At 44.2% G+C, this 24,010-nt stretch overlaps 2 protein-coding genes across 2 annotated transcripts; both read left to right on the forward strand.

The window, feature by feature from the left end:
- Positions 1-15,637: 15,637 nt before the first annotated feature.
- Positions 15,638-18,824, forward strand: LOC140363062 (E3 ubiquitin-protein ligase TRIM11-like). Its single transcript, XM_072449383.1, has 2 exons — positions 15,638-15,708; positions 16,814-18,824. The coding sequence occupies exon 2, from the start codon at positions 16,816-16,818 to the stop codon at positions 18,400-18,402; it is 1,587 nt and encodes a 528-aa protein (XP_072305484.1). The 5' UTR covers positions 15,638-15,708; positions 16,814-16,815; the 3' UTR covers positions 18,403-18,824.
- A 1,786-nt stretch (positions 18,825-20,610) lies between these two features.
- On the forward strand, positions 20,611-23,728 carry LOC140363063 (E3 ubiquitin-protein ligase TRIM39-like). The gene is made up of 2 exons (XM_072449384.1): positions 20,611-20,689; positions 21,716-23,728. Exon 2 carries the CDS (start codon positions 21,718-21,720, stop codon positions 23,302-23,304), a length of 1,587 nt encoding a protein of 528 aa, XP_072305485.1. The 5' UTR covers positions 20,611-20,689; positions 21,716-21,717; the 3' UTR covers positions 23,305-23,728.
- Positions 23,729-24,010: the final 282 nt, after the last annotated feature.

The raw sequence follows: 24,010 nt of genomic DNA on the forward strand, positions 1-24,010 counted from the left end.
GAATTTTCACCAAATTTCAGCTTTTTAGGGCCAACGCCCTGGGAGGAGTTCGTAAAAGTACGACGTTTGGAAAAACTCCGAAGTCATGTTTAGCCATTTTTGAAGCAATATGGCCGACATTTGGTTGGGCGGACGGCGTTGCCGTAATAATATTTTTTACTTCTCTTGTCACCATCTACCTCTGCGCCAAATTTCATGATTCTACGATCAGATTTTTTTTGGGTCATTTCCCATCTCTCAATGCATTTTTGGTACATTTGGGGGCGCTGACGCGCCAATTTTTTTAATTTTAGAAAAGGGAAATAGCCAGAATGTAGAGAGGCACGATTTTTAGAGGCGTGCAAATTTTTGTGACTTTTCGTCAATGTTCACTGGGTGAAAAATAGGGGGGTTGGTCCCGAGAAGAAGAAGAAAGAAAGAAAGAAAGAAAGAAAGAATAATATTCCGATGCGAAAACAATGTTTCCCATTTTTCAAATATCATAAACTATACATTTTCGGAAAGCGCTCGCGCTTTCCTACCTCATGGTGTGGGTCCCTGGTCACTGACGGGTACTTTCGATAATTTTGAGTGGGCTCCGCCCACTTTGTGTTTTTGGCCCTCTATACAGTAATAATGTTCAATTTTTGCCTTACATGCTTATATGCACGGAACATGCAAGAGATGGGGAACGTATTCGTGAGCTACTTAGCGCAAATGAGTGCTTTATATAAAGTAATGTAAAGTGCTCGTTTAGTGCGAACTTTTGCACGGGCTTCGCCCGTTTACAACGGTAATGTTCCATTTTCCTACAACTAATTAGTATGCACGGGGCGTGCATGAGTGGAGGAGTGCGTTAGTGAGTGTTTGGAAGTGGGCGAGCGCTTCGCGCTCGATTTTGTGCGCACTACGTGCGCACTTTCGCAGCCGTGCTTCGCACGGCCTTACGAGATTAATAGGCCTCTCGCCAGCTTGTGGCGCTCGGGCCTAATAATAATAATAATAATAAAAATAGATAAAATAATTAATAAAAAATATTAATAAAGTTAACCCCAGCTCCCCCGTCCCGAGACCCCCTCCACCGGCCAGGAAAAAACTACCAAACCTCTTTGGGATAAAAGTAGAAAACCTGAGTAGGAGAAAACTACAAAACCACTTTGGGATAAAAGTAGAAACCTGGAGGAATTCCCCTGTGAATGGGGCTCAGGACGGACAGGCTGATGCTGACTTCTGGAAGAAGAAAAAAATGCTCGATTAATTTCATCAAAATAAAGATTTCAGTCCATCTCTTGTCTTAATTTAAGTCATTACAATTTCCCTTTGAATCAGTGATTTTAAAAACAGTTTAAAAGAAATTAATAAAACTGTTAAAGTTTTATTTGCCTCCGCTCTTGTTTATGCCGTTACTGGCTTAAGGTCTCATTCCCTTGATGATTGAATCATCATCTGAATCACTAATGTAGCCTGTGTCTTGCTTAGACGCGTCTCTATCTGGCCCTGGAACCTGAACAGACACATATTGAGCAGAAACTATTTTACCAATCACTTTGAACAAATATGGGAGAACACAAGAAAACAGAATCAAGATTACCCCTACAATAATCCCAACATTTATGAGCACGTCACGCCAGGAAGTAAGAGCCCATCCTAACACAGAAAAAGGGTGAGTGGCAGTGACAGTTTCAGATTCCATGAGATTACGGAGTTTGGTCAAATTTGCGAGTCCCTGTTGGATCGCACCCCCATCCTCATCATTAGCAGGAATGTAGGTACAGCAGCTCCCTCTTAGTAAAGTGCACACCCCCCCACTGGAGGCTGTTATCTGATCCAGCACGATACGATTTTGAAGTGCTACTGCGCGAAGTGCATGCATCTCCTCTCTCTCTGCCTCAAAAGTAGCTAATGTTGTGTTTATAAAAGCAGTAAATCTATAGCTAAGAGTCTCCATACGCAACATCAATTTACCCACTCCCACACTTGGGAACAATGCAAATGGGACCTTTTCCCCCGTAGTCCAAATTTTATGGTCATCTGGCACGTCAGACCCCCAAACAGCGTCATGAGATGCCAGATCCCTTTGTGTCCTGGGTGTGTGATGTGGTATGCTGGATATTATGTATGAATGATCTGAAGGAATCACAGCTGCGCATCGGCCAACCCATCCCGCCGGAAGACATTCATACATGTAATATCCACAAAGAAACATGTACCCCTCTTTTGGAACGGTCCCTAAAATGTCTGGAACAGTGTAGTAAGGTGCACATGTGGTTTTGGGGCCCGCCTGAGAATTATTCAGGTGGGTGCTCAAGTGGGTGTTGTTCACCAGATAAGTGCACGGGACATACACTGTGGAACAATATAAATCAGGGATTTGCCCTACATGGAGTGGTTTAAGTTCAGATCCTGGACCGATAGATAAGGTGGATGCAATAGTCTGTGCAAAGCATGTAAATTTAGAGCCAGGTCGAATGTGGACTGGTCCAAAAAGCGGCCCTAGTTTTACATTTTTAGGAGGTCTGATGTGAATCTGAGGTCGGAACTTAATCTTGCGTGGGAGAAGAGGAATCACCGCTCTCCACGCAGACCAAACTATCCTACTCAGAAGTTTAACATTATCTCTAGAAATTAGAGTGCCAGGTAACATGTTGGATAAATTAGGCACAGGGAGAGGGAGCACGTGTGGCGAGTTGGTTGCCATGGGCATGTGTGTACATACATAACAATCTCTCCGCTTGTGACTGTCGGCTACATATTTAGCATATCGATACCAATAGTTCAGTGTATAGACGGTGGAATGGTTATAAGTGTCTGTGAGAGACTCGATCTTGGATGTGTCGTCATAGTGCAGTGTACGAGTGTTACGGTCTACCCTGTTTTCTCTGTGGGGCCACATCCAGCTAGGCAGAGTGATAAACCATATTATTCCCAACGCCAGAACTATTGACAGACCCAGTGCATAAATCATTATTCTATAGTTCAGCAACCTGATGTTGAGCTCGACCTTTCTGTCGGTCAGATACCATTTAGAGCTCTGACGCTCCGGGGGACTCCCCCCCCCAGGAGGAGCCGGGTGAGCCTCAGGAATCATGAAGACGATGAAGACAGTATTTGTGTAGATATTACCAGACGATGCAGAAGAACGTGGAGCTTTAAACCGCGCCGGGTTTTGGCAACGTGCCCCGTGCTCGGAGCACTCGATCAGTGGGCTCTGGTGCCTTTCGAGGTTTACGACCTGCTCGGACCCCGACTTTCTCGAACTTGAGATCGTTGCAAAAAGGTCCCACGACGTCCTCAGTGGTTGCCCCTTGTGTCCGACCCACGAGTGGACCGACACCCGCGTTGTTGTTGATCTCCGCAGGTGTGCTGAAGATGGCTCGGCAGTGAGATGCGTGAACCCAGGTGCCCCGTTCTGCGACTTTCACTGCGGTGTGAGTGATGAGGAGGACCTGGACCGGGCCAATCCACCTTTTGGAACACCACCTTTTCCTCCTCGGCTCTCGGATCAAGATCCAGTCACCTGGTTTGAAGTTGTGGAGGACAGCTTCTGCTGCCTTTGGGAGAGCGGCTTTCACCTGTGCAGAAATTGAGGACAACCGGTCTTCCAATTCTATACAGTAAGCTAGCATTGAGTCGTCGCGTCCATGTGAGATCAGCGCCATCTGCCTGAAAAAATGTTTAGGTAAACGGATTTTTTGTTAGGCCCAACCCAAATGCCATCACACTTCTCAGCCCCCGCCTTCTTCCACACAGAGATTTCCTCTGACGTGGAGAATTCCTGCATGGTTGATAAGGACTCTGGAAGAGAAGTGTTATTAGACACAAAACATTAATTTTGCTCTTGTCTGCAGAGATAAGATGCGGCCTTGGCTGCCTTGTCCGCTCTGCTGTTTCCCTGTGAAATTGGGTCAGTTCTGTTAGTATGAGCTTGACATTTGCATATAGCAATATCAGATGGGAGCAAGATCGCCGTCAGGAGTTCCCCAACTTGCGTGCAGTTCAGAATAGGCTTACCATCCGATTTCAAAAAGTTCCTGTGTCGCCACAACCCCGCCCAGTCGTGGCATACACCAAACGCATAGCGAGAGTCTGTGAAAATTGTGACGGACTGACCCTTCGCCAATGTGCATGCGACTGTCAGAGCCACCAATTCTGCAGTCTGTGCAGAGAAATGAGAGGGCAGTGGGCCTGAGGCCGCCACATCCCACTCAGAGCATACTGCAAAGCCAACACGGTTCTGTCCCGTGTTGGTGTCTCGAGATGCTGATCCATCTACATAAAAAACCAAGTCAGAGTTAACAAGTGGCTCCTCTTTCAGATCCGGTCTCGGGGTGCACACCTGTTTGATTGTAGAAATGCAACAGTGAGCTTCGCCCTCTTCAGGGGTGGGCAAGAGGGTGGCAGGGTTAAGCTGTGTGCATCGTTTTACTGTGACGTTAGGTAATTCAAGCAAAACTGTGTTGTACCTGAGCCATCGGGAAGCAGAAAGATGCGAAGTTTTCTGTTCCAGCAGGATCAGAGAGACAGCATGTGGCACAAGCAGCGTTAGCGCAGCATAGCCCACCAGATCACGCGAGGCCAAGACTGCTTTTTCAGCAGCCGCCACCGCGCGTAGACATCGTGGCATGCCGGCTGCAACGGGGTCCAGCTTAGCAGAGAAAAAAACCACAGGTCGCAGGGAGCCCCCGTGCGCCTGTAAGAGGACAGAAGTCATGCAGCCGTTGCGTTCGTCAACAGTCTGTGTGAAAGGTCTTGTTGGGTCAGGTAACCCCAGAGTTGGAGGCTTCTGTAAAGCCATTTTCAACTCACAGAAAGCTTTGTCTGCTTCCTCTGTCCATGTCAGTTTGTCATTAGTCCTAAGGCCTTTTCCATGGATTAGTGCACCTAAAGGAGACTCCATTACAGAATAATTTGGAATGAACTGTCGACAATATGAACACATTCCTAGAAATGACATCAATTGTTTCTTAGTTATTGGTTTCGGAATATTCTGAATGGCTGAAACGCGCTTCGTCGTAATGCTTTTGCCATTTTTAGATATCACATGACCCAGAAATATTACTTCCTCTTTAACATATTGCAATTTTGAGAGACTGGCCTTGTGGCCTTCTGCATGCAAATGTTTGAGTAAGGTCACCGTATCTTGTTTACATTGGTCCTCGGTTTGCGAGCACAACAATATGTCATCCACATATTGTAGCAGGCAGCTACCTGGTGCCAGTCGCAAGGGAGCCAATGAATCTCGCAGCGCTGCATTGTACCATGTTGGAGAATGCACGAACCCCTGACACAGCCTTGTGAGAGTCCAGAGTCGATTCTGAAACTCAAAAGCAAACCAAAACTGCGAATCCTGGTGAACGGGAACAGAGAAAAAAGCATTAGCTAGATCCACAACTGTGAAATATTTTGCCTCTGGAGGAATCTGAGATAAGATAGTGTATGGGTTTGGCACCACAGCAACGACAGGTTGAACAGCTTCGTTTACTGCTTTCAAATCGTTTGTAAACCTCCATTTCTCTGGTACCCCAGATTCGCTTTGTTTTTTAACCGGAAATATGGGGCTCCGTACCCCCCCCGATTTACAAGGAACTATTACTCCCGCCTCCCTCAGGGCTTCAAACACCGGAGTAATACCTTCAACCACCTCTGGGCGCAGAGGATATTGTGGTCTACAGGGGCGAGATTTCGGGGTGATCACCACGGGCTGACAACCTCGAATCAGGCCGACATCAGTTGGACTCTTAGCCCACAGGTCAACCCCCACCTCTCTTAGTTCCGGTATCGCCTCTGCCCCCGCCTGAGATAAAAAACAATCCGCTCCCGGAGCAGCGTATCTCTTATCAGTGGAAACACAGCGAAAGGAATGCAGAGACGACTGTAAACACACCCGCCATGCGTCCGAAGACCGTGAAAATGTCACATTAGAGTTTGGAACACTATCCCAGTCCTCTGCCATAAAACACTGATGGACAAAATCCTGTACCTCCCCCCAATTAGCATTCTTTGGTTTTGATAATGCTACGTACAGATTCGACTTTGACAGGCTAAAGTTTTTAAGTGAATCGGGGAGTGACACGGAGACAACAGAAAAGTCTCTACCCCAGAATAAATGTTCCGTCTTTAAAAAGTCCTCACAGCATTCATTCCAACAAGCATCAAAATCACATTCTATTTCTGTTGCATCTGTGGGCAAACAAAACGAGCACTGCAATTCTCTCACATCCTTGAAGTCAACATTCTCATTGTGTGTCACTTTCTCATAGGCTAATGAAATTAACTGAATTGAGGAATTTGGGGACAATTTCCAAAAATAGTCATATTCAGGAGCCTCTGTACGCTCTGCCAGAAAATTTAAACCATGTGCCAATTCTCTGTTATTTGTGACCTGCAGGCCGTCTGATGTGGAGATAAGGCAAATTCCTAATCGACACATCAGATCCCGTCCTATCAAGTTCACTGGACACAAAGGGGAATAGAGAAATGAATGTTTGAACGAGTGACCACCGACATCAAAACATGTTAAAGGAGATGTGAAATGCTCCTTCGTTGTCTCCCCAGAAGCTGATAATGAAAATGTGTAACGACCCCCCAGCCGAGGTTTTTTCGTTAGTGCAGAACATTTAATCACTGAATTTGTAGCCCCTGAATCCACCAAAAAATCAATTTTTTCCCCGTTAACGTTCAATTGGTACTCTGGAAATTTAGCTTTAGCTTGACTAATTTTAGAATAGGTACCCTCCGGTACCACTGCACATGCCTCAAGATAGGTGATTGCGTGTGTGAGTTGTGCCAGGTGCATGTTACCCTCTTGCAGGTGTTGTTGTGGGTGTTGTTCCGGTGCGTGTGTCGTTGAGCCAGTCGTCTCTGCTGCGTGCTCGGACCTGCCCCCTTCCGCCCCCGCCAGTCAATCCGACCCCCCATAATGTCCAGGAGCTGGAAGAGTTGCGTTGGCTCGATGCCCCCTGTGGCTCCGTCCTCCTCGAGTTCTGGTGGTGGGTTTGGGTGGGGTCGACCGCTGGGGTAGGCGTCCAGGTCGGTGTCGAGCAGCGCCGCAGAAAGACCGGTCAAATCTGGATAAAGAGAAGGCATAGACGAAGTGATCCGTTCTCCCAGTTGTGGCGGTGTGAGTGTGAGTGCGTGTGTGCGTGGGCGCGCACCAGCCGTGTGTGTGCTGGTGTCTGCTATGCGATAAGGGTTGGCAGCAGTATGTGAATATTGCGGCGGTTTTCGACTCTCTCCTTCTTCCTCACATTCAACCTTCACAGTCAATTGTTTACATAGTCTCTTTCACTCACGTGACTCAGCTTCCGTCTCCCACACTTTTACCCACTTCTCGTGTTTCCGCACCCACTTAACCGATTCACTTGATACTTTTTTAGATTTTAACAGCTTCTCTTGTGCTTCCTCTAAGTTTGTTTTAAGTTTTGCAATTTGACTCATGCTTAAAGACCCTCCCACTGGGAACCCATATTTTTCAGTCCAAATCGGCAAGCATTCTAAACACTCCGCCCCATACTTGTTTGACATTATCAACATTACTGGTGTCTCAGGAATTTTTACACACTTCGATTGATTTTTCCCCATTTTGTAACCGTACGTTAAGTCAAAATCACACGTCTGTGTTATGCTAAATCGTACCTTCCACTCTTCTTTAGTCTAGGGTCCACCACTCGCTAAGACTATTTTTACCCCAGGCAAAACTAGACTACAAGACAATGTTTAAATTGCTTTAGCTAGTGAAATAAGTGGGCTCTTCTCTGCAGTGGCCTTCTGCCGACTGATTATGGTTATCTCGAGTGTGTTATAAAAACAAACAATGTCCTCCTACAGACACCAGTAAATGTAACTTTAGCAAAATATCACAAGAAATATTCAAAAACAGATCCGAGAGTAAAACAAAGTACCAAATTTTTTTTTACAAAAACAGATTAATACCCTATGATTCGACCTAGTTGAGAGAGACAAAAAAAAGACTCACCGCGGTGGTTGTTTTCGAATCCGAACGTCGGCGCTCCTCTCCTCCGGGCCGGTGACGCAGGCCTCCCGTCTCAAACCGTGGAGAGTGGAGGCTGGAATGTGGTGTTCCAGGTGGCCAGCCCTGCTTCACACGAACCCCGAAAAGATGGACCGCCGCCGAAGGATCCGTCGTTCGTAAGACGCCAAATGTACTTTGTAACTTGTAAAGTTACAAAGTACACCTTTTATAGGTGGTAACAAACATAACATAATCACAACCCAAATCAGCTCAAAAAGAGATAGACCAGACTATCACGTCCGTGACGGTTCCAGCTCTCTCTTCAGAGGTTTAATCAAAGACCATTTCCACACTGAATCCGGTCCTGACGCATTAATTGATGATTAAGAGGCGCCGGACAGTAGATATTCAGTATAATCAGGACCTCATATTCTTATCCCATCTGCACACAGGAGAACAACAAAGATATTAATTCCGTGACATGTCATGGCCTAAAACAACATTAGAATGACATGACATGACCCATTTTCTGCCATTACAGGCCCTATTTACCACACGCTCATAAATTCTGTGCACGTCATCAAAGAAGTAAAAGGTTGATAAAGGAACTTGTGCTATGTGTTTCGAGTTCATACATGACAATGAGAATATTTCCAACCTAAAAATGAGCTTGTTGAGTTGCTCTGGTCTAATGACAGGTCTGACAGTGAAGTCTTTGTCCAAACCGGACTCATGACTTCACACTTCAGAATGTTGACAGAGATATGTACAATAAGAACGTCTTTCTCCCTGTGTCTTCTGGAGGAGGAGGGGAGATTAGAGGGTTTTGGAGTTACGTAAGTCTGTAGTTCCAAACCTAACTGTAACTGTCAGCACATGTCAGGATAAAGCTCTCAGACATGTGGAGGACATTGGGTTATTGAGCACTTAAAGTATTGCGTCCCATCTGAAAGAGGCTAGAACAGGCTCTGCAGACTTTAACAGCCAAAGAACTGCAGTAGCCAGTTTCAAAAGAGCCACAATGTTATTTCAATACAAATGACGAGACAACCTGTGTGAGACTGTTTGTCACTATTCATTAATTATATAAGGTAAATGATCAGTTTTGCAGATTTGTGGGTGGATCTAACATTTATAACTCAGACACCTACAATAATCTTTATTCTACCTGCCCCACCAGAAACAATAGAACATTGGACCAAAGAGGCTTATTCTTCTTCCCCCCTCCCTCCCCTGGGCAGCTTGGACCACAACCTTGTACATCTGAGGCCTGTGTATGAACCCATCCTGCGCAGGCAGCCTGTGGTGTCCCGTGAGGTGAGGATGTGGTCTGCTGAGAGCGAGGAGGCTCTGAGGGACTGCTTCAGCACCACTGTCTGGACTGAGCTCTATGGCCCACATGGGAAGGACATCAACACCATCACAGAGTGCATCACGGACTACACCAACTTCTGTTTTGAGAACATTGTTCCCTCCCAGTGTTTTCCAAACAACAAGCCATGGATTAACCGTGAACTGAAGGCTCTGCTGAAGGAGAAGAAGAGAGCCTTCAAGTCAGGGAACAAGGAGGAGCTGAGGACTGTGCAGAAGGAGCTGAGGAGGAAGATCAGGCAGGCTGAGGCCGGCTACAAGAGGAAGATGGAGGAGCAGCTGCAGCAGAAGAACATTCAGGGAGTAAGGAGAAGCCTGAAAACCATCTCGGGCTTCAAAATCCCCCCTGCCCAGACAGAGGGGGATCTACAGTGGGTGAATGATTTAAATGCTCACTTCTTGAGATTTGATCGGTCGCCCGCCCCTCCCCCTGCACAGCTGCATGCTCCCTCTTCCACAGCTGGACAATGCCCTGCATCTGTTCCTCTTCGCTTCTCTGCCCCGGACCATCAGCTCCCCACTTCGCCTGGACTCACCCATCCCCCCAGCACACAGTCCCCCTGCCAACCACTGACTGTCACAGCAGCACAGGTGAGGAGTGAGCTGAAGAGGATTAAAGTGAGGAAGGCAGCAGGACCTGACGGCATCAGCCCCAGGCTCCTTAGGTCCTGCGCAGATGAACTGTGTGGAGTTATGGAGCATGTCTTCAACATGAGCCTGAAGCTGAGGGTGGTACCACAGGTCTGGAAGACCTCCTGTCTGGTACCTGTGCCTAAGACACCACGCGCCAAAGACTTCAACAGCTTCAGGCCAGTGGCTCTCACGTCCCACCTGATGAAGACACTGGAACGGCTGGTCCTGGACCACCTCCGCTCCACCGTGAGCTCAACCATGGACCCGCTGCAGTTTGCATATCGGCCTGGCATCGGAGTGGAGGACGCCGTCATCTCCCTGCTGCACCACTCTCTCTCTCTCACCTGGAAAAGCCTGGCAGCTCTGTGAGGATCCTGTTCTTCGATCTCTCCGGCGCCTTCAACACCATCCAGCCGCTGCTCCTGAGGGACAAGCTGGAGACGGCTGGTGTGGAGTATGACCTGGCAGAGTGGATCCTGGACTACCTCACGGACCGACCCCAGTTTGTGAGAGCACGGGACTGTGTGTCTGACACTCGGACCTGCAGTGTGGGGGCGCCCCAGGGCACTGTCCTCGCGCCCTTTCTCTTCACCCTTTACACTGCAGACTTCAGACACGACACGGACAGCTGTGTCCTGCAGAAGTTCTCTGACGACTCTGCCATCATTGGACTCATCACGGACGACGATGATGTGGAGTACAGAGGACTGGCGCAGGACTTTGTGGACTGGTGTCAGCGGAACCACCTCCTCATCAACGCGGGGAAGACCAAGGAGATGGTGGTGGATTTCCGCAGACGCCACCCCACTGCCCCCTCACCAGTGAACATCCAGGGACGGGACATTGAGAGAGTGGACTCATACAAGTACCTGGGTGTTCATCTGAACCACAAACTGGACTGGACTCATAACACAGACGCACTGTAAAGGAAGAGCCAGAGTCGGCTCTACCTCCTGAGGAGACTCAGGTCTTCACTCCTGAAGACCTTCTACGACTCTGTGGTGGCATCAGCCCTCCTGTATGGTGTGGCCTGCTGGAGCAGCAGCATCACAGAGAGGGAGAGGAAGAGGCTGGACAAAGTCATCAAGAAGTCCAGCTCCGTCCTGGGCTGTGCTCTGGACTCGGTGCAGGAGGTGGGGGACAGAAGGGTCCTGGCTAGATTCACATCTATGCTTGACCATGAGTCTCACCCCCTGCAGGACACTCTGTCCCCTGCAGGACACTCTGTCCCCTGCAGGACACTCTGTCCGCTCTGGAGAGCAGCTTCAGTGAGAGACTGATCCACCCTCGCTGTGTGAAGGAAAGGTTTCACAGGTCTTTCCTTCCTGCTGCTGTCAGACTTTATAACAAACACTGTTAGTCCTGAACACTCGCATTACTGACCTAACCATGTGCAATTCTGTCATATGTGCAATTACTGTTGTGATTAATGTGCAATTCCTGTGAAATTCATGTGCAATCTATGTGCCGTCGTGACACATATTCATGTGCAATTACTGTCGTGATCACATGCAATGTATTTATATATTTATTTATTTATTTGTCTATAGGAGTTTTTGTTTATAGGAGATCTTCTACTGAAAGTGTTTTTCAGACTTCCCATAAGTGATCTGTTCTTCTGTATCTACCTCTGTATCTACCTGCGTTGCACCAATGAAAAAAGAATATCTTATCTTATCTTATCTTACCATCCATTCATCCATTTTCTACCGCTTATTCCCTTTCGGGGTCGCGGGTGACTGGAGCCTATCCCAGTGACTTCGGGCCTTAGGCGGGGTACACCCTGGACAGTGGCCAACTTGTCGCAGGGTTATTCTTACCAATCTTCCTTAAATATACTTTTGGTTTACTTTAAATATTGGACACGGTTTTGCGAGATGTTAATCTTCTTAATAAAGAAAGACACAAGCTTACAGTGGACAGACAACACTGTTATTGGACTGTGTGGAACTCCTAAATCTCATTATTTACTAAATGCTTCTCCTTTTGACTTATTTCTAGTCAGTTCTGTAACTTGGCAACGTGCTGGCAAAATTTTAGCACTCTCACCATCACAACATGTTGGCTGGACAATATGGCCATAAAAGATTGTGATCTGATCCGGTTTTGACGTTGATGGTCGCCATATCTTCTGTTTAATGCAGTTCAGTGCTAAAACACAGACACTTAACCCCACCCACTCTCTCTATGAACCAGTCTCTGTTATGTTCTGAGTGAGTGACAGGTGGATTTAAACTTCACGGTGAAGAGTGACCTCAAAGAAGAAGAAGAAGAAGATTGCTTTTGTGACTGAATGACAGAAACAGATACTAACTGGATGAATGGCAAAGAAATCTGAACGTAAATAAAGCATTGTATATATCTATCTCTCCATCTATTATTGGTCTTCGTGTGGATGCTCTCATTTATCAAGCTAAACCTGCTCAACTTCCTGGTTCAGATCTACAGAAAGCTTCACTGCTCCTGAGTGTCCCCAGAACACACATTTGTCCAGAGGAAATAAAGTATGTCAAACACCAAAATACATGTTCTTAACTTAGCAAATAAAGAACGTGTGACTCGTCCAAAGCAGTAGTTTGTTAAGGATGCCCGGTCTAAGCTCGGGGTGTGTGTGTGTGTGTGTGTGTGTGTGTGTGCGTGCGTGTGTGCGTGCGTGCGTGTGTGTGTTTGTGTGTGTGTGTGAAATCAAGCCGAACTGAGTGTCTTTGACTCTGCACTGACTTACATAAGACGGCACTCATTCTGTTATCTCTGTACACAAGGAACATAGAGGGGCTGGACCAGGACGAGCAGGTACAAAGGCTAAAGCCGATACTAAATGTAAACTCAAACCAGGTCTAAATAGAGATAAGAACCATGAAGTTCAACTAATCTGGCTGAACCTATCCTGGATAAGTTGGTCTAACCTAGACATGAGCATCTCTCGATATATACTATGAGCGGGTTCACGATTCACTTTGTCAACCCTGGATTTTCTGAATGAATCCGAGCAGGGGGCGGAGTCAGCACCAGCCCACCAATTAGAACATTATGGAATTTCCTTTTAGTGCTTACATATGTACAGATTCATAGTAATGCAGAATGATTAAACAATGGGTATAACCTGTATAAGCTTCATGTGTTTAAATGTCAGTCCTCTTTTTACATTTGTGAGCTTTGATTAAAGGACACACAATGTCTTTGGTTTATTTCCTCATATTTACTTTGCCAGTTGCAATTCGCTCGCTCGCTCGGCTCACAACTGTTGGATTCACTTTCATTAAAATACACGTTGTAACATAATACATTACTTTGATCACGGCCATGCATTCCTTTGATTTTAGGAAAGTAACTGTATTCTGAATACCACCAAATGAAGTGTTACTGTACCAGAATACAATTACTCCAAATGAGTATTCAGAACATACATTTTCTGTACATTAATTACTTCCTAGTTCCCACCTCATGGTCATGAGCAGTGGTGGACAGCACCATCGTCTCGTTGGATCAGGGAGGCTATTGAGACTGTGAATCAGGATGAGGGGGCGTACCAACTCTCTCACACCTGGGAGACAGTTCTGAAGAAGTCGGACTGCAGATGGCACTGTCGTCCTACTGTTCCAAGTAGTAAGACGCCAAAACCTATTTCAATCAGCTGAGTAGACACCACACAGTATGTTTACAGTTGTGGAATACCTCTATCTCTGTCTTATTTACTGCTCTTATCCAACAGGAATGAACATTATAAACATCACCAAAATGGTTAAACTGGGGGGAAAAGACAAAAGGTTTAGTCAAATTAAGTCACATACACTATGTTTTTATATATAAGTCATACAGTCTCTATAAGTAATAAAAGTGAGAAAATTGAGAGATCCATCCCATAGGAAGTGGTACAGTTTCATTGAATCATCAAAGCAGGGATAACCCTGAAGTTACCACGCCAACCCTCTAATCACACTTCGTACAGGCCTCAGAGCCACCTAGACCTTAGCAAGGACCAAACCACAACTAAACCAACAAAAAGCCATGTCAAAACCAGGAGACAATGGCCCAGAATCATGTTTATAATGAGCTAAACCAGGGCGAGACTGACTTGTTTTTATTCTGTCCCAAGTTGAGCGGTTTACCCCTGATGTGGACTTGGTGTGGTCTTGTTCTAGTCCTTGTTAAGTCCTGGCCTAGTCCAGGTTTAGTTTCAGGTTTAGTCCGAATTTTGATATTGTGAATGAGCAAATGTGAACGCACCCCAAGACTCGACAAACTGATCTTCAAAACACTGATGTCTGGCATATTGTATGTATTGTGCGGCCTCTCACAGACCTGATTGGTCCCTCCCCCTCTCTCCTCTCAGGGTGTAATCTTGATCTTCCTCCAGGCCTCCTTAGGCTGGCCCTGGTTCAGTCTATTCTTCTGAGATCCAAACCTCTTACAAACAAGATTATGTGCTCATTTTGTTTTTCCAACTAACAAATCTAAAACATTCAAGGACGGATAAGAAAAGTTACAGTACAAAATGTAGAATTCTTAATGTTAACAATGAATACGGTGATACTGGCAAATCATTTTTGAGAATGAATGTGAGGGTTAATGTTTTTAGTGATTAAGTCCTGGACAATAGCTGCTTTACTCCTTGTTTACTCCTTGTTTACTCCTGGTGCTGAAAGTGATTGTTTTCCAATCCTCTGAACACGTCTCGCGTCTAATCCACTCTTCTTTCTCTCTCTGTTCACCATGATTCATAAGGATTAAAATCTAAATGTAGTGTTTCATCATTGTCTCTACAGAACTACTGAAGATGTGTGCTTTTTTGGCTTTTACTATTTTTTTGTAAGAAAACCCCAAAACATACACAAAAATATATGTACATTGACAATATTAAATGCTCTATTTATTATATCTTATCTATGTCTTCTCTTCCTATGGATCAGGTGTTAATTGATTACCAAATATTATCTTTAGTACGTATTCAGCAAATGAATGTAAAAGTATGGGAAGCCAACATTTGTGCACGTGGGCGTGTGAGCGTGCACGTGGGCGTGTGAGCGTGCACGTGGGCGTGTGAGCGTGCATGTGGGCGTGTGAGCGTGCACGTGGGCGTGTGAGCGTGCACGTGGGAGCCCTCAGGCAGGAGGCTTACGGTCCATTCGGACCAGGACCAGAACCTCTCCCCACAAGAACAGTTTCTTTCCCTCTGCTGTTGGATTGATGAACACTTCCTAAACACACGTGACTATGGTCCCTTTAACCATATTTAGTCACTCACTGCACTGGTCACTTTCTGCACTACATCAGTATTTCTGTACAACTGTAAATTTGTGAACATTTTGTGTACTATTTTTTTTTTAATTCTTATTATTTTTATCTGATAGCTTATTGTTATTCTTATCCCATAGTAGATTTAAATTGTTTCTCTTTTATTGTCATTGTTCATTGTTTTATGTTGCACAGAATCACCAAGACAAGTTCCTAAGTTTGTGAATTCTGTTCGTTGACAATGGTAATAAACCTTTTCTGATTCTGATTCTAAATATCTGCATGTAATTAGTATTTCCAGACAAAATTTGAATCTATCAATGTTAATTTGCTTTACACAGTGTGTTATAGTGTGTGTTGCTTAACCTGGACATGGGGAGGTGCTTGACATGAGTGTGTTACAAGAGAAATGAGAGTGAAACTCACAGAGCAGTTTCCAGCCCAGTGCCTGAGATTCTGTTCCACGGAAAAGTGACTTGACGTCGTCTGAGCTTGGAAAAAAGACATTTACACATTGGGTAAATACAAATGAAACAGTTTTACACGTGATCTTAATTTAACTGTCATAGTTAGCTGTCTATTTTAACTTTTAGCTAAAATATCTTCTAGACCTGGGTTTAGCATTAGCCTCCTGCACTGAACTTGTTTCTTACTCACTTATAATTGTTACCTTAAGTTTCACTAAAAGTAAATGCTACTCACTGTTACAACTGTTACTCCACATATTGGTAACATGGATCTATTAAAATATCGATTGGTTCTATTCACCTTACTCTAGAAGCCAGAGCTAACAATAATCATATTTTTCTAACATATTCTAAAGCCCATTACAGATAAAGTCAAGTAAGTAGTAAAACTATGAAAGTCTGTGTAATCTGTCATTTGTCCAGGAGTGATCCATTGTAGAAAAGTCTTGTCCAGACCTGCAACAGCTGTTATATGTTTTGGCACTGGTGATAACCAGTAAACAAGTAATTTACCATGGTTACCACAAGTGCCAAAATAACAAAATATGAACAGCACAATACAGATTGTGATGGAATGGCAGTAATACAACGGCTGTTGTAGGTCTGGAATGTTCATGGTTAAACCATTTAAATGTACTTGACTTTATCTGTAATGGACTTTAGACATGGCAGTTTCGCGGCTCTGTAGACACTCCCTAAATTAAGCTGCAAAAGCACTTCTGCATTGATTTGGGTTTTTATTTTGGGAAAGGTTTAACCATCATCTCATAACAATACTAAATCTTTGTTCAGATTGTGAATTGGTGATTGTATTGAGAAGTTTCATGAGAAACGATCACAAACATTTAGTTGAACCAATGATTTTCATTGTTTATTGAATTGACTCGAGTGTATTAGTTTCCTGTCATGTACACGAACGTCACATTAGTCAAAGTGCAACATGTTTTCACTATTTTATCAACATCACATCATTTTACTCGTCAATATCAGTAAAAGTTATATGTTCAGGGTTTTATAATAAAGTGTCTCTTTGTTTCTTCCTGCCGTAAAGCCGGCCTCATTAAAAGTCCTCACATGATGCAGGAGCTGGTGCTGCTATGATACAAAGACTATTGGCTCTAAACACATACAATCTCTGTCTGTTGTTCTGTCACAGAAATGGCGGCTGTCAGTTGTGTTCTGTCTGAGGACCAGCTCCTGTGCTCCATCTGTCTGGAGGTCTTCACTGACCCTGTCTCCACTTCCTGTGGACACAGCTTCTGCAAAACCTGCATCAACAAACACTGGGACCACAGCGAGCCGTACCAGTGTCCCATGTGTAAGGAGAACTTCAGCTCCAGACCTCAGATTAAAACTAACACTTTACTGTTAGAAATGGTTTCCCAGTTCAGGAAACCTCAGGAGGAACCAGACCAAGAGGAGTCAGAGGGCTCAGCAGGAACAGGAGATGTTCTCTGTGACCTGTGTTCTGAACCCAGACTCAGGGCCTTCAAGTCCTGCCTGGTCTGCCTGGCCTCCTACTGCCTCACTCACCTGGAGCCTCACCAGAGCACTCCTCGCCTCCAACGGCACCAACTCATCCCCCCTGTGGAGAACCTGGAGGAGCGGATCTGCCAGGAGCACGACAAGCCTCTGGAGCTGCTCTGTCAAAGAGAGAAGAAGTTTATCTGTGTGCTGTGCAGCCTCTCTCAACATAAAGACCATGCTACGTTGCCCCTGAAGGAGGAGTGTGAGAGACAGCAGGAAGAGCTGGAGAAACTGGTGAACAAAAGACAACAAAAGATCCAGAGCATCCAGAACTCTGTGAAAGTTAATAACAAGAACGCTGATAGAGAGCTGGCCGAGGGGGTGAAAGTCTTTACAGCTTTAATGGGCAGTGTTCAGAAGAGTCTGGACCAGTTCAAAGAGAGAATCACAGAAGATCAGAAGAAGGTGGAGGACAGAGCTGCAGAGCTGATGGAGGAGTTACAGCAGGAGATCTGCGTCCTGCAGCAGAGAGGAGCTGACATGAAGCTGGTTTCTGAGGACCACTTCTCTTTTATACAAACCTTCTCCTCAGTGAAACCCGCTCCAGAGCTGCAGGACTGGGCACAAGTGAAGGTTTCTCCTCAGTTGTATGATGGTCTGGTGGCTGAAGCTGTGTCTGAGCTGGAGAAGACACTCGCTCCACAGATGAAGGCAGTATCTGAGGCAGAGCTGAGGAGAGTGCAACAGTTTGAAGTCAAAGTGACTCTGGATCCTGACACAGCTCAAGCAAATCTTGTCTTGTCTCAAGATAAGAAACAAGTTCACTACAATAATGTGATGATGAATTATCCAGACAAACCACAGAGATTTACTGAAACATCTTGTGTATTAGGGAAACAGAAGTTCTCTTCAGGGAGGTCCTACTTCCAAGTTCAGGTCAAAGGAAAGACTTCCTGGGCTTTAGGATTGGCCAGAGAGTCAGTGGAGAGAAAGAAACAGGTAATTGTTACACCACAGAATGGATACTGGATAACTGCACTGATAAATGGTCAGTACAAGGCTTTTGCTGATCCTCCTATCATTCTGTCCTTGAGGAGCAAGCCTGAGACTGTGGGAGTCTTTGTGGATCATGCTCAAGGTCTGGTCTCCTTTTATGATGTGGACAGTGCAGATCGACTCTACTCTTTCTCCAAGTGCTCTTTCTCTGGGAACATTCTACCAGTTTTAGCACCACAGACTGATTCAGCTCCTCTAAGACTTACACCAGTAAAGAAATAATACAACTGCAAAAACATACATCTAGAACTAGGAAAGTACAAGTTAAAAGTGAAAATCGTGCATGTGTCACTGTGCAAAATTCAGAAAGGCAAAAATTCTAAATACTATAATCTCATACATGTTTGTGAGACAAAAATGTCAAACTCGACTTTGATACAAAGGAAATACTTTGATTCTCGATACCAATTTCAATATCACAATGAGAATTAAATAAAACTCTTTTTTAGGTCGAGGTTTAAAACAATAGATATAAAACAACACTAACACAAAATTATAGCACTTCGTGTACTAGTTCTGCTAAAGCTCATGTTTCTAAAACTGTTCTTCAAAGGCGAAAGTGTGTTCTGTTTATGATTTCCCATGTTTCACCAAATAAATGAACAAATCTATTCATTTTGTAATTCTTCGAATGGTTATTCTGGATCAGCAATTTCACCTGTTGATTTTTCACTCTGTAATGTCATCTTTTTGTTTCTTTTAACAAATACAATAAATTACTATAAAATAAATTAATAAATTGTGATTCTCATGTACAGAAATGATTGTTTTTGTTTCATTGCATTAACTCATTCCACCACCATTCTAACAGCTCATTTTTAGACTTAACCATGTCACTTTTAGACTCAAACTAAAACTGTCAAATGTGCATTTCCAACTTAACCATGTTGGTTTCCTCTGTATGTCTGCTCCGTCAGTCTCCTCTCATTCCCACGCTCTTTTGGTGCGTTGTCGGAGCTGTGGCCTCATCTCTGCTCCTGTGTTTGAGTCTGAATACGTTTGAGCGGCCGCGCGGCGAGCTCAGGTCAGCGGGGATTAGCACAGGAAGACTCCACAGCGCTGAGCTAACAACCGCAGGCTAACTACCACATTTTATATGTAGTCTAATTATTCATCACAAAAAAATCGCTAAAATTGAACTAGAATCACAGGGTCCTTCACAATTCGATACAATACGTGACTCACAATACTATAATTTTGTGACATTTGTGATATTTTGCCACTGATTTTTAGGACTTTTAAACAACACTATTTCTATTTTAAAACCACAACCTGCACACTTTTTAAATCATCAAAACTGTGAATATGTCCAATGTATTGTATAAGCAAATTGCAGCTCAATCACAAAGTCATTTTCTTAAAAGTGGCTGTACCTGATTTTTACTGTTTTGAAAGGGGAAAAACAGAACCAGTTCATTTTAAACTCTTTACAACAGTCGACATGTATCGCTCACTTACCCAATTCCCAGCATCTGAAAACATTCACCATGATGTAATTTACAAGTACTTTTCACAAGTCACCGGGCCCAGGTAAAGCTAACAAACATTAGCATGCTAACAGTGCACTTCCTGCTTTTGGGAGAATAAAACGCTTGAGAGAGAGAAAGCGCTGTGGCCTCATTTCCATCCAAATATATGATTTTACAATATATATGTAAATCCTATTACGTGCAATGACAAAAAACAGGTGAATGCACCAGTTCAGTTTTCAGGAAATGAATGTAAAAGTATGGGAGGCCAACATTTTTGTGCACGTGGGAGTGTGAGCGTGCACGTGGGCCTATGAGCGTGCATGTGGGTGTGTGAGCGTGCACGTGGGCCTATGAGCGTGCACGTGGGCCTATGAGCGTGCATGTGGGTGTGTGAGCGTGCACGTGGGCCTATGAGCGTGCATGTGGGTGTGTGAGCGTGCACGTGGGCCTGTGAGCGTGCACGTGGGCGTGTGAGCGTGAACGTGGGCCTGTGAGCGTGCACGTGGGCGTGTGAGCGTGAACGTGGGCGTGTGAGCGTGAACGTGGGCCTATGAGCGTGCACGTGGGCCTATGAGCGTGCATGTGGGTGTGAACAGAGATTAAACTGCAGGATAATAGTGTGAGACGGAGCCAAGGACAGGACGCTGGATAAAAGTGATGGAGAAGAAACAAATCTGAACAGAAACCACCAAGGACAATCAGAGCAGGAAGTGTGGAGTGTGTTTTGTCATATCTCATCTTTAGGTTTGAAAATAATTAGTCTTACAAATTGCTCTAACAAGTTGCCAGAGACGTGCCATCGCATTGTAAATCCCAAAGATTCTTCTGTCTGAATATTGAGGCTTCCATGGTTAACGTCCAGTACAAAACTGAATAAAGCATCATCTGGACATGGGGAGGTGCTTGACATGAGTGTGTTACAAGAGAAATGAAAGTGAAACTCACAGAGCAGTTTCCAGCCCAGTGCCTGAGATTCTGTTCCACGGAAAAGTGACTTGACGTCGTCTGAGCTTGAAAGAAAGACATTTACACATTGGGTAAGTACAAATGAAACAGTTTTACACGTGATCTTAATTTAACTGTCATAGTTAGCTGTCTATTTTAACTTTTAGCTTAGATATCTCAATCTTACTTCTAGACATGGGTTTAGCATTAGCCTCCTGCACTGAACTTGTTTCTTACTCACTTATAATTGTTACCTTAAGTTTCACTAAAAGTAAATGCTACTCACTGTTACAACTGTTACTCCACATATTGGTAACATGGATCTATTAAAATATCGATTGGTTCTATTCACCTTACTCTAGAAGCCAGAGCTAACAATAATCATATTTTTCTAACATATTCTAAAGCCCATTACAGATAAAGTCAAGTACATTTAAGTAGTAAAACTATGAAACAAGTCTATGTAATCTGTCATTTGTCCAGGAGTGATCCATTGTAGAAAGGGACAATGAAAAGTCTTGTTCAGACCTACTTGACTTGATCTGTAATGGACTTTAGAATTATGTTAGGAACTGTAAAAGAGACGTAAATAGTGATTTATCTTTGTGGAGAGAAGAGAATTTCTGTAACTAAACAGACTGTAGTGAGTCAAGACTCATTCATTAAGCTGCAAAAGCTCGTCTGCATTGATTTGGGTTTTAATTTGGGAAAGGTTTAACCATCATCTCATAACAATTCTAAATCTTTGTTCGGATTGTGAATTGGCGATTGTATTGAGAAGTTTCATGAGAAACGATCACAAACATTTAGTTGAACCAATGATTTTCACATGTTTATTGAATTGACTCGAGTGTATTAGTTTCCTGTCATGTACACGAACGTCACATTAGTCAAAGTGCAACATGTTTTCACTATTTTATCAACATCACATCATTTTACTCGTCAATATCAGTAAAAGTTATATGTTCAGGGTTTTATAATAAAGTGTCTCTTTGTTTCTTCCTGCCGTAAAGCCGGCCTCATTAAAAGTCCTCACATGATGCAGGAGCTGGTGCTGCTATGATACAAAGACTATTGGCTCTAAACACATACAATCTCTGTCTGTTGTTCTGTTACAGAAATGGCGGCTGTCAGTTATGTTCTGTCTGAGGACCAGCTCCTGTGCTCCATCTGTCTGGAGGTCTTCACTGACCCTGTCTCCACTTCCTGTGGACACAGCTTCTGCAAAACCTGCATCAACAAACACTGGGACCACAGCGAGCCGTACCAGTGTCCCATGTGTAAGGAGAACTTCAGCTCCAGACCTCAGATTAAAACTAACACTTTACTGTTAGAAATGGTCTCCCAGTTCAGGAAACCTCAGGAGGAACCAGACCAAGAGGAGTCAGAGGGCTCAGCAGGAACAGGAGATGTTCTCTGTGACCTGTGTTCTGAACCCAGACTCAGGGCCTTCAAGTCCTGCCTGGTCTGCCTGGCCTCCTACTGCCTCACTCACCTGGAGCCTCACCAGAGCACTCCTCGCCTCCAACGGCACCAACTCATCCCCCCTGTGGAGAACCTGGAGGAGCGGATCTGCCAGGAGCACGACAAGCCTCTGGAGCTGCTCTGTCAAAGAGAGAAGAAGTTTATCTGTGTGCTGTGCAGCCTCTCTCAACATAAAGACCATGCTACGTTGCCCCTGAAGGAGGAGTGTGAGAGACAGCAGGAAGAGCTGGAGAAACTGGTGAACAAAAGACAACAAAAGATCCAGAGCATCCAGAACTCTGTGAAAGTTAATAACAAGAACGCTGATAGAGAGCTGGCCGAGGGGGTGAAAGTCTTTACAGCTTTAATGGGCAGTGTTCAGAAGAGTCTGGACCAGTTCAAAGAGAGAATCACAGAAGATCAGAAGAAGGTGGAGGACAGAGCTGCAGAGCTGATGGAGGAGTTACAGCAGGAGATCTGCGTCCTGCAGCAGAGAGGAGCTGACATGAAGCTGGTTTCTGAGGACCACTTCTCTTTTATACAAACCTTCTCCTCAGTGAAACCCGCTCCAGAGCTGCAGGACTGGGCACAAGTGAAGGTTTCTCCTCAGTTGTATGATGGTCTGGTGGCTGAAGCTGTGTCTGAGCTGGAGAAGACACTCGCTCCACAGATGAAGGCAGTATCTGAGGCAGAGCTGAGGAGAGTGCAACAGTTTGAAGTCAAAGTGACTCTGGATCCTGACACAGCTCAAGCAAATCTTGTCTTGTCTCAAGATAAGAAACAAGTTCACTACAATAATGTGATGATGAATTATCCAGACAAACCACAGAGATTTACTGAAACATCTTGTGTATTAGGGAAACAGAAGTTCTCTTCAGGGAGGTCCTACTTCCAAGTTCAGGTCAAAGGAAAGACTTCCTGGGCTTTAGGATTGGCCAGAGAGTCAGTGGAGAGAAAGAAACAGGTAATTGTTACACCACAGAATGGATACTGGACAACTGCACTGATAAATGGTCAGTACAAGGCTTTTGCTGATCCTCCTATCATTCTGTCCTTGAGGAGCAAGCCTGAGACTGTGGGAGTCTTTGTGGATCATGCTCAAGGTCTGGTCTCCTTTTATGATGTGGACAGTGCAGATCGACTCTACTCTTTCTCCAAGTGCTCTTTCTCTGGGAACATTCTACCAGTTTTAGCACCACAGACTGATTCAGCTCCTCTAAGACTTACACCAGTAAAGAAATAATACAACTGCAAAAACATACATCTAGAACTAGGAAAGTACAAGTTAAAAGTGAAAATCGTGCATGTGTCACTGTGCAAAATTCAGAAAGGCAAAAATTCTAAATACTATAATCTCATACATGTTTGTGAGACAAAAATGTCAAACTCGACTTTGATACAAAGGAAATACTTTGATTCTCGATACCAATTTCAATATCACAATGAGAATTAAATAAAACTCTTTTTTAGGTCGAGGTTTAAAACAATAGATATAAAACAACACTAACACAAAATTATAGCACTTCGTGTACTAGTTCTGCTAAAGCTCATGTTTCTAAAACTGTTCTTCAAAGGCGAAAGTGTGTTCTGTTTATGATTTCCCATGTTTCACCAAATAAATGAACAAATCTATTCATTTTGTAATTCTTCGAATGGTTATTCTGGATCAGCAATTTCACCTGTTGATTTTTCACTCTGTAATGTCATCTTTTTGTTTCTTTTAACAAATACAATAAATTACTATAAAATAAATTAATAAATTGTGATTCTCATGTACAGAAATGATTGTTTTTGTTTCATTGCATTAACTCATTCCACCACCATTCTAACAGCTCATTTTTAGACTTAACCATGTCACTTTTAGACTCAAACTAAAACTGTCAAATGTGCATTTCCAACTTAACCATGTTGGTTTCCTCTGTATGTCTGCTCCGTCAGTCTCCTCTCAT

Source organism: Eucyclogobius newberryi, unplaced genomic scaffold (assembly GCF_026437365.1).
Source record: "Eucyclogobius newberryi isolate DKJ021-1_F unplaced genomic scaffold, fEucNew1.0.hap1 SCAF_17, whole genome shotgun sequence".
Lineage (NCBI taxonomy): Eukaryota > Metazoa > Chordata > Actinopteri > Gobiiformes > Gobiidae > Eucyclogobius > Eucyclogobius newberryi.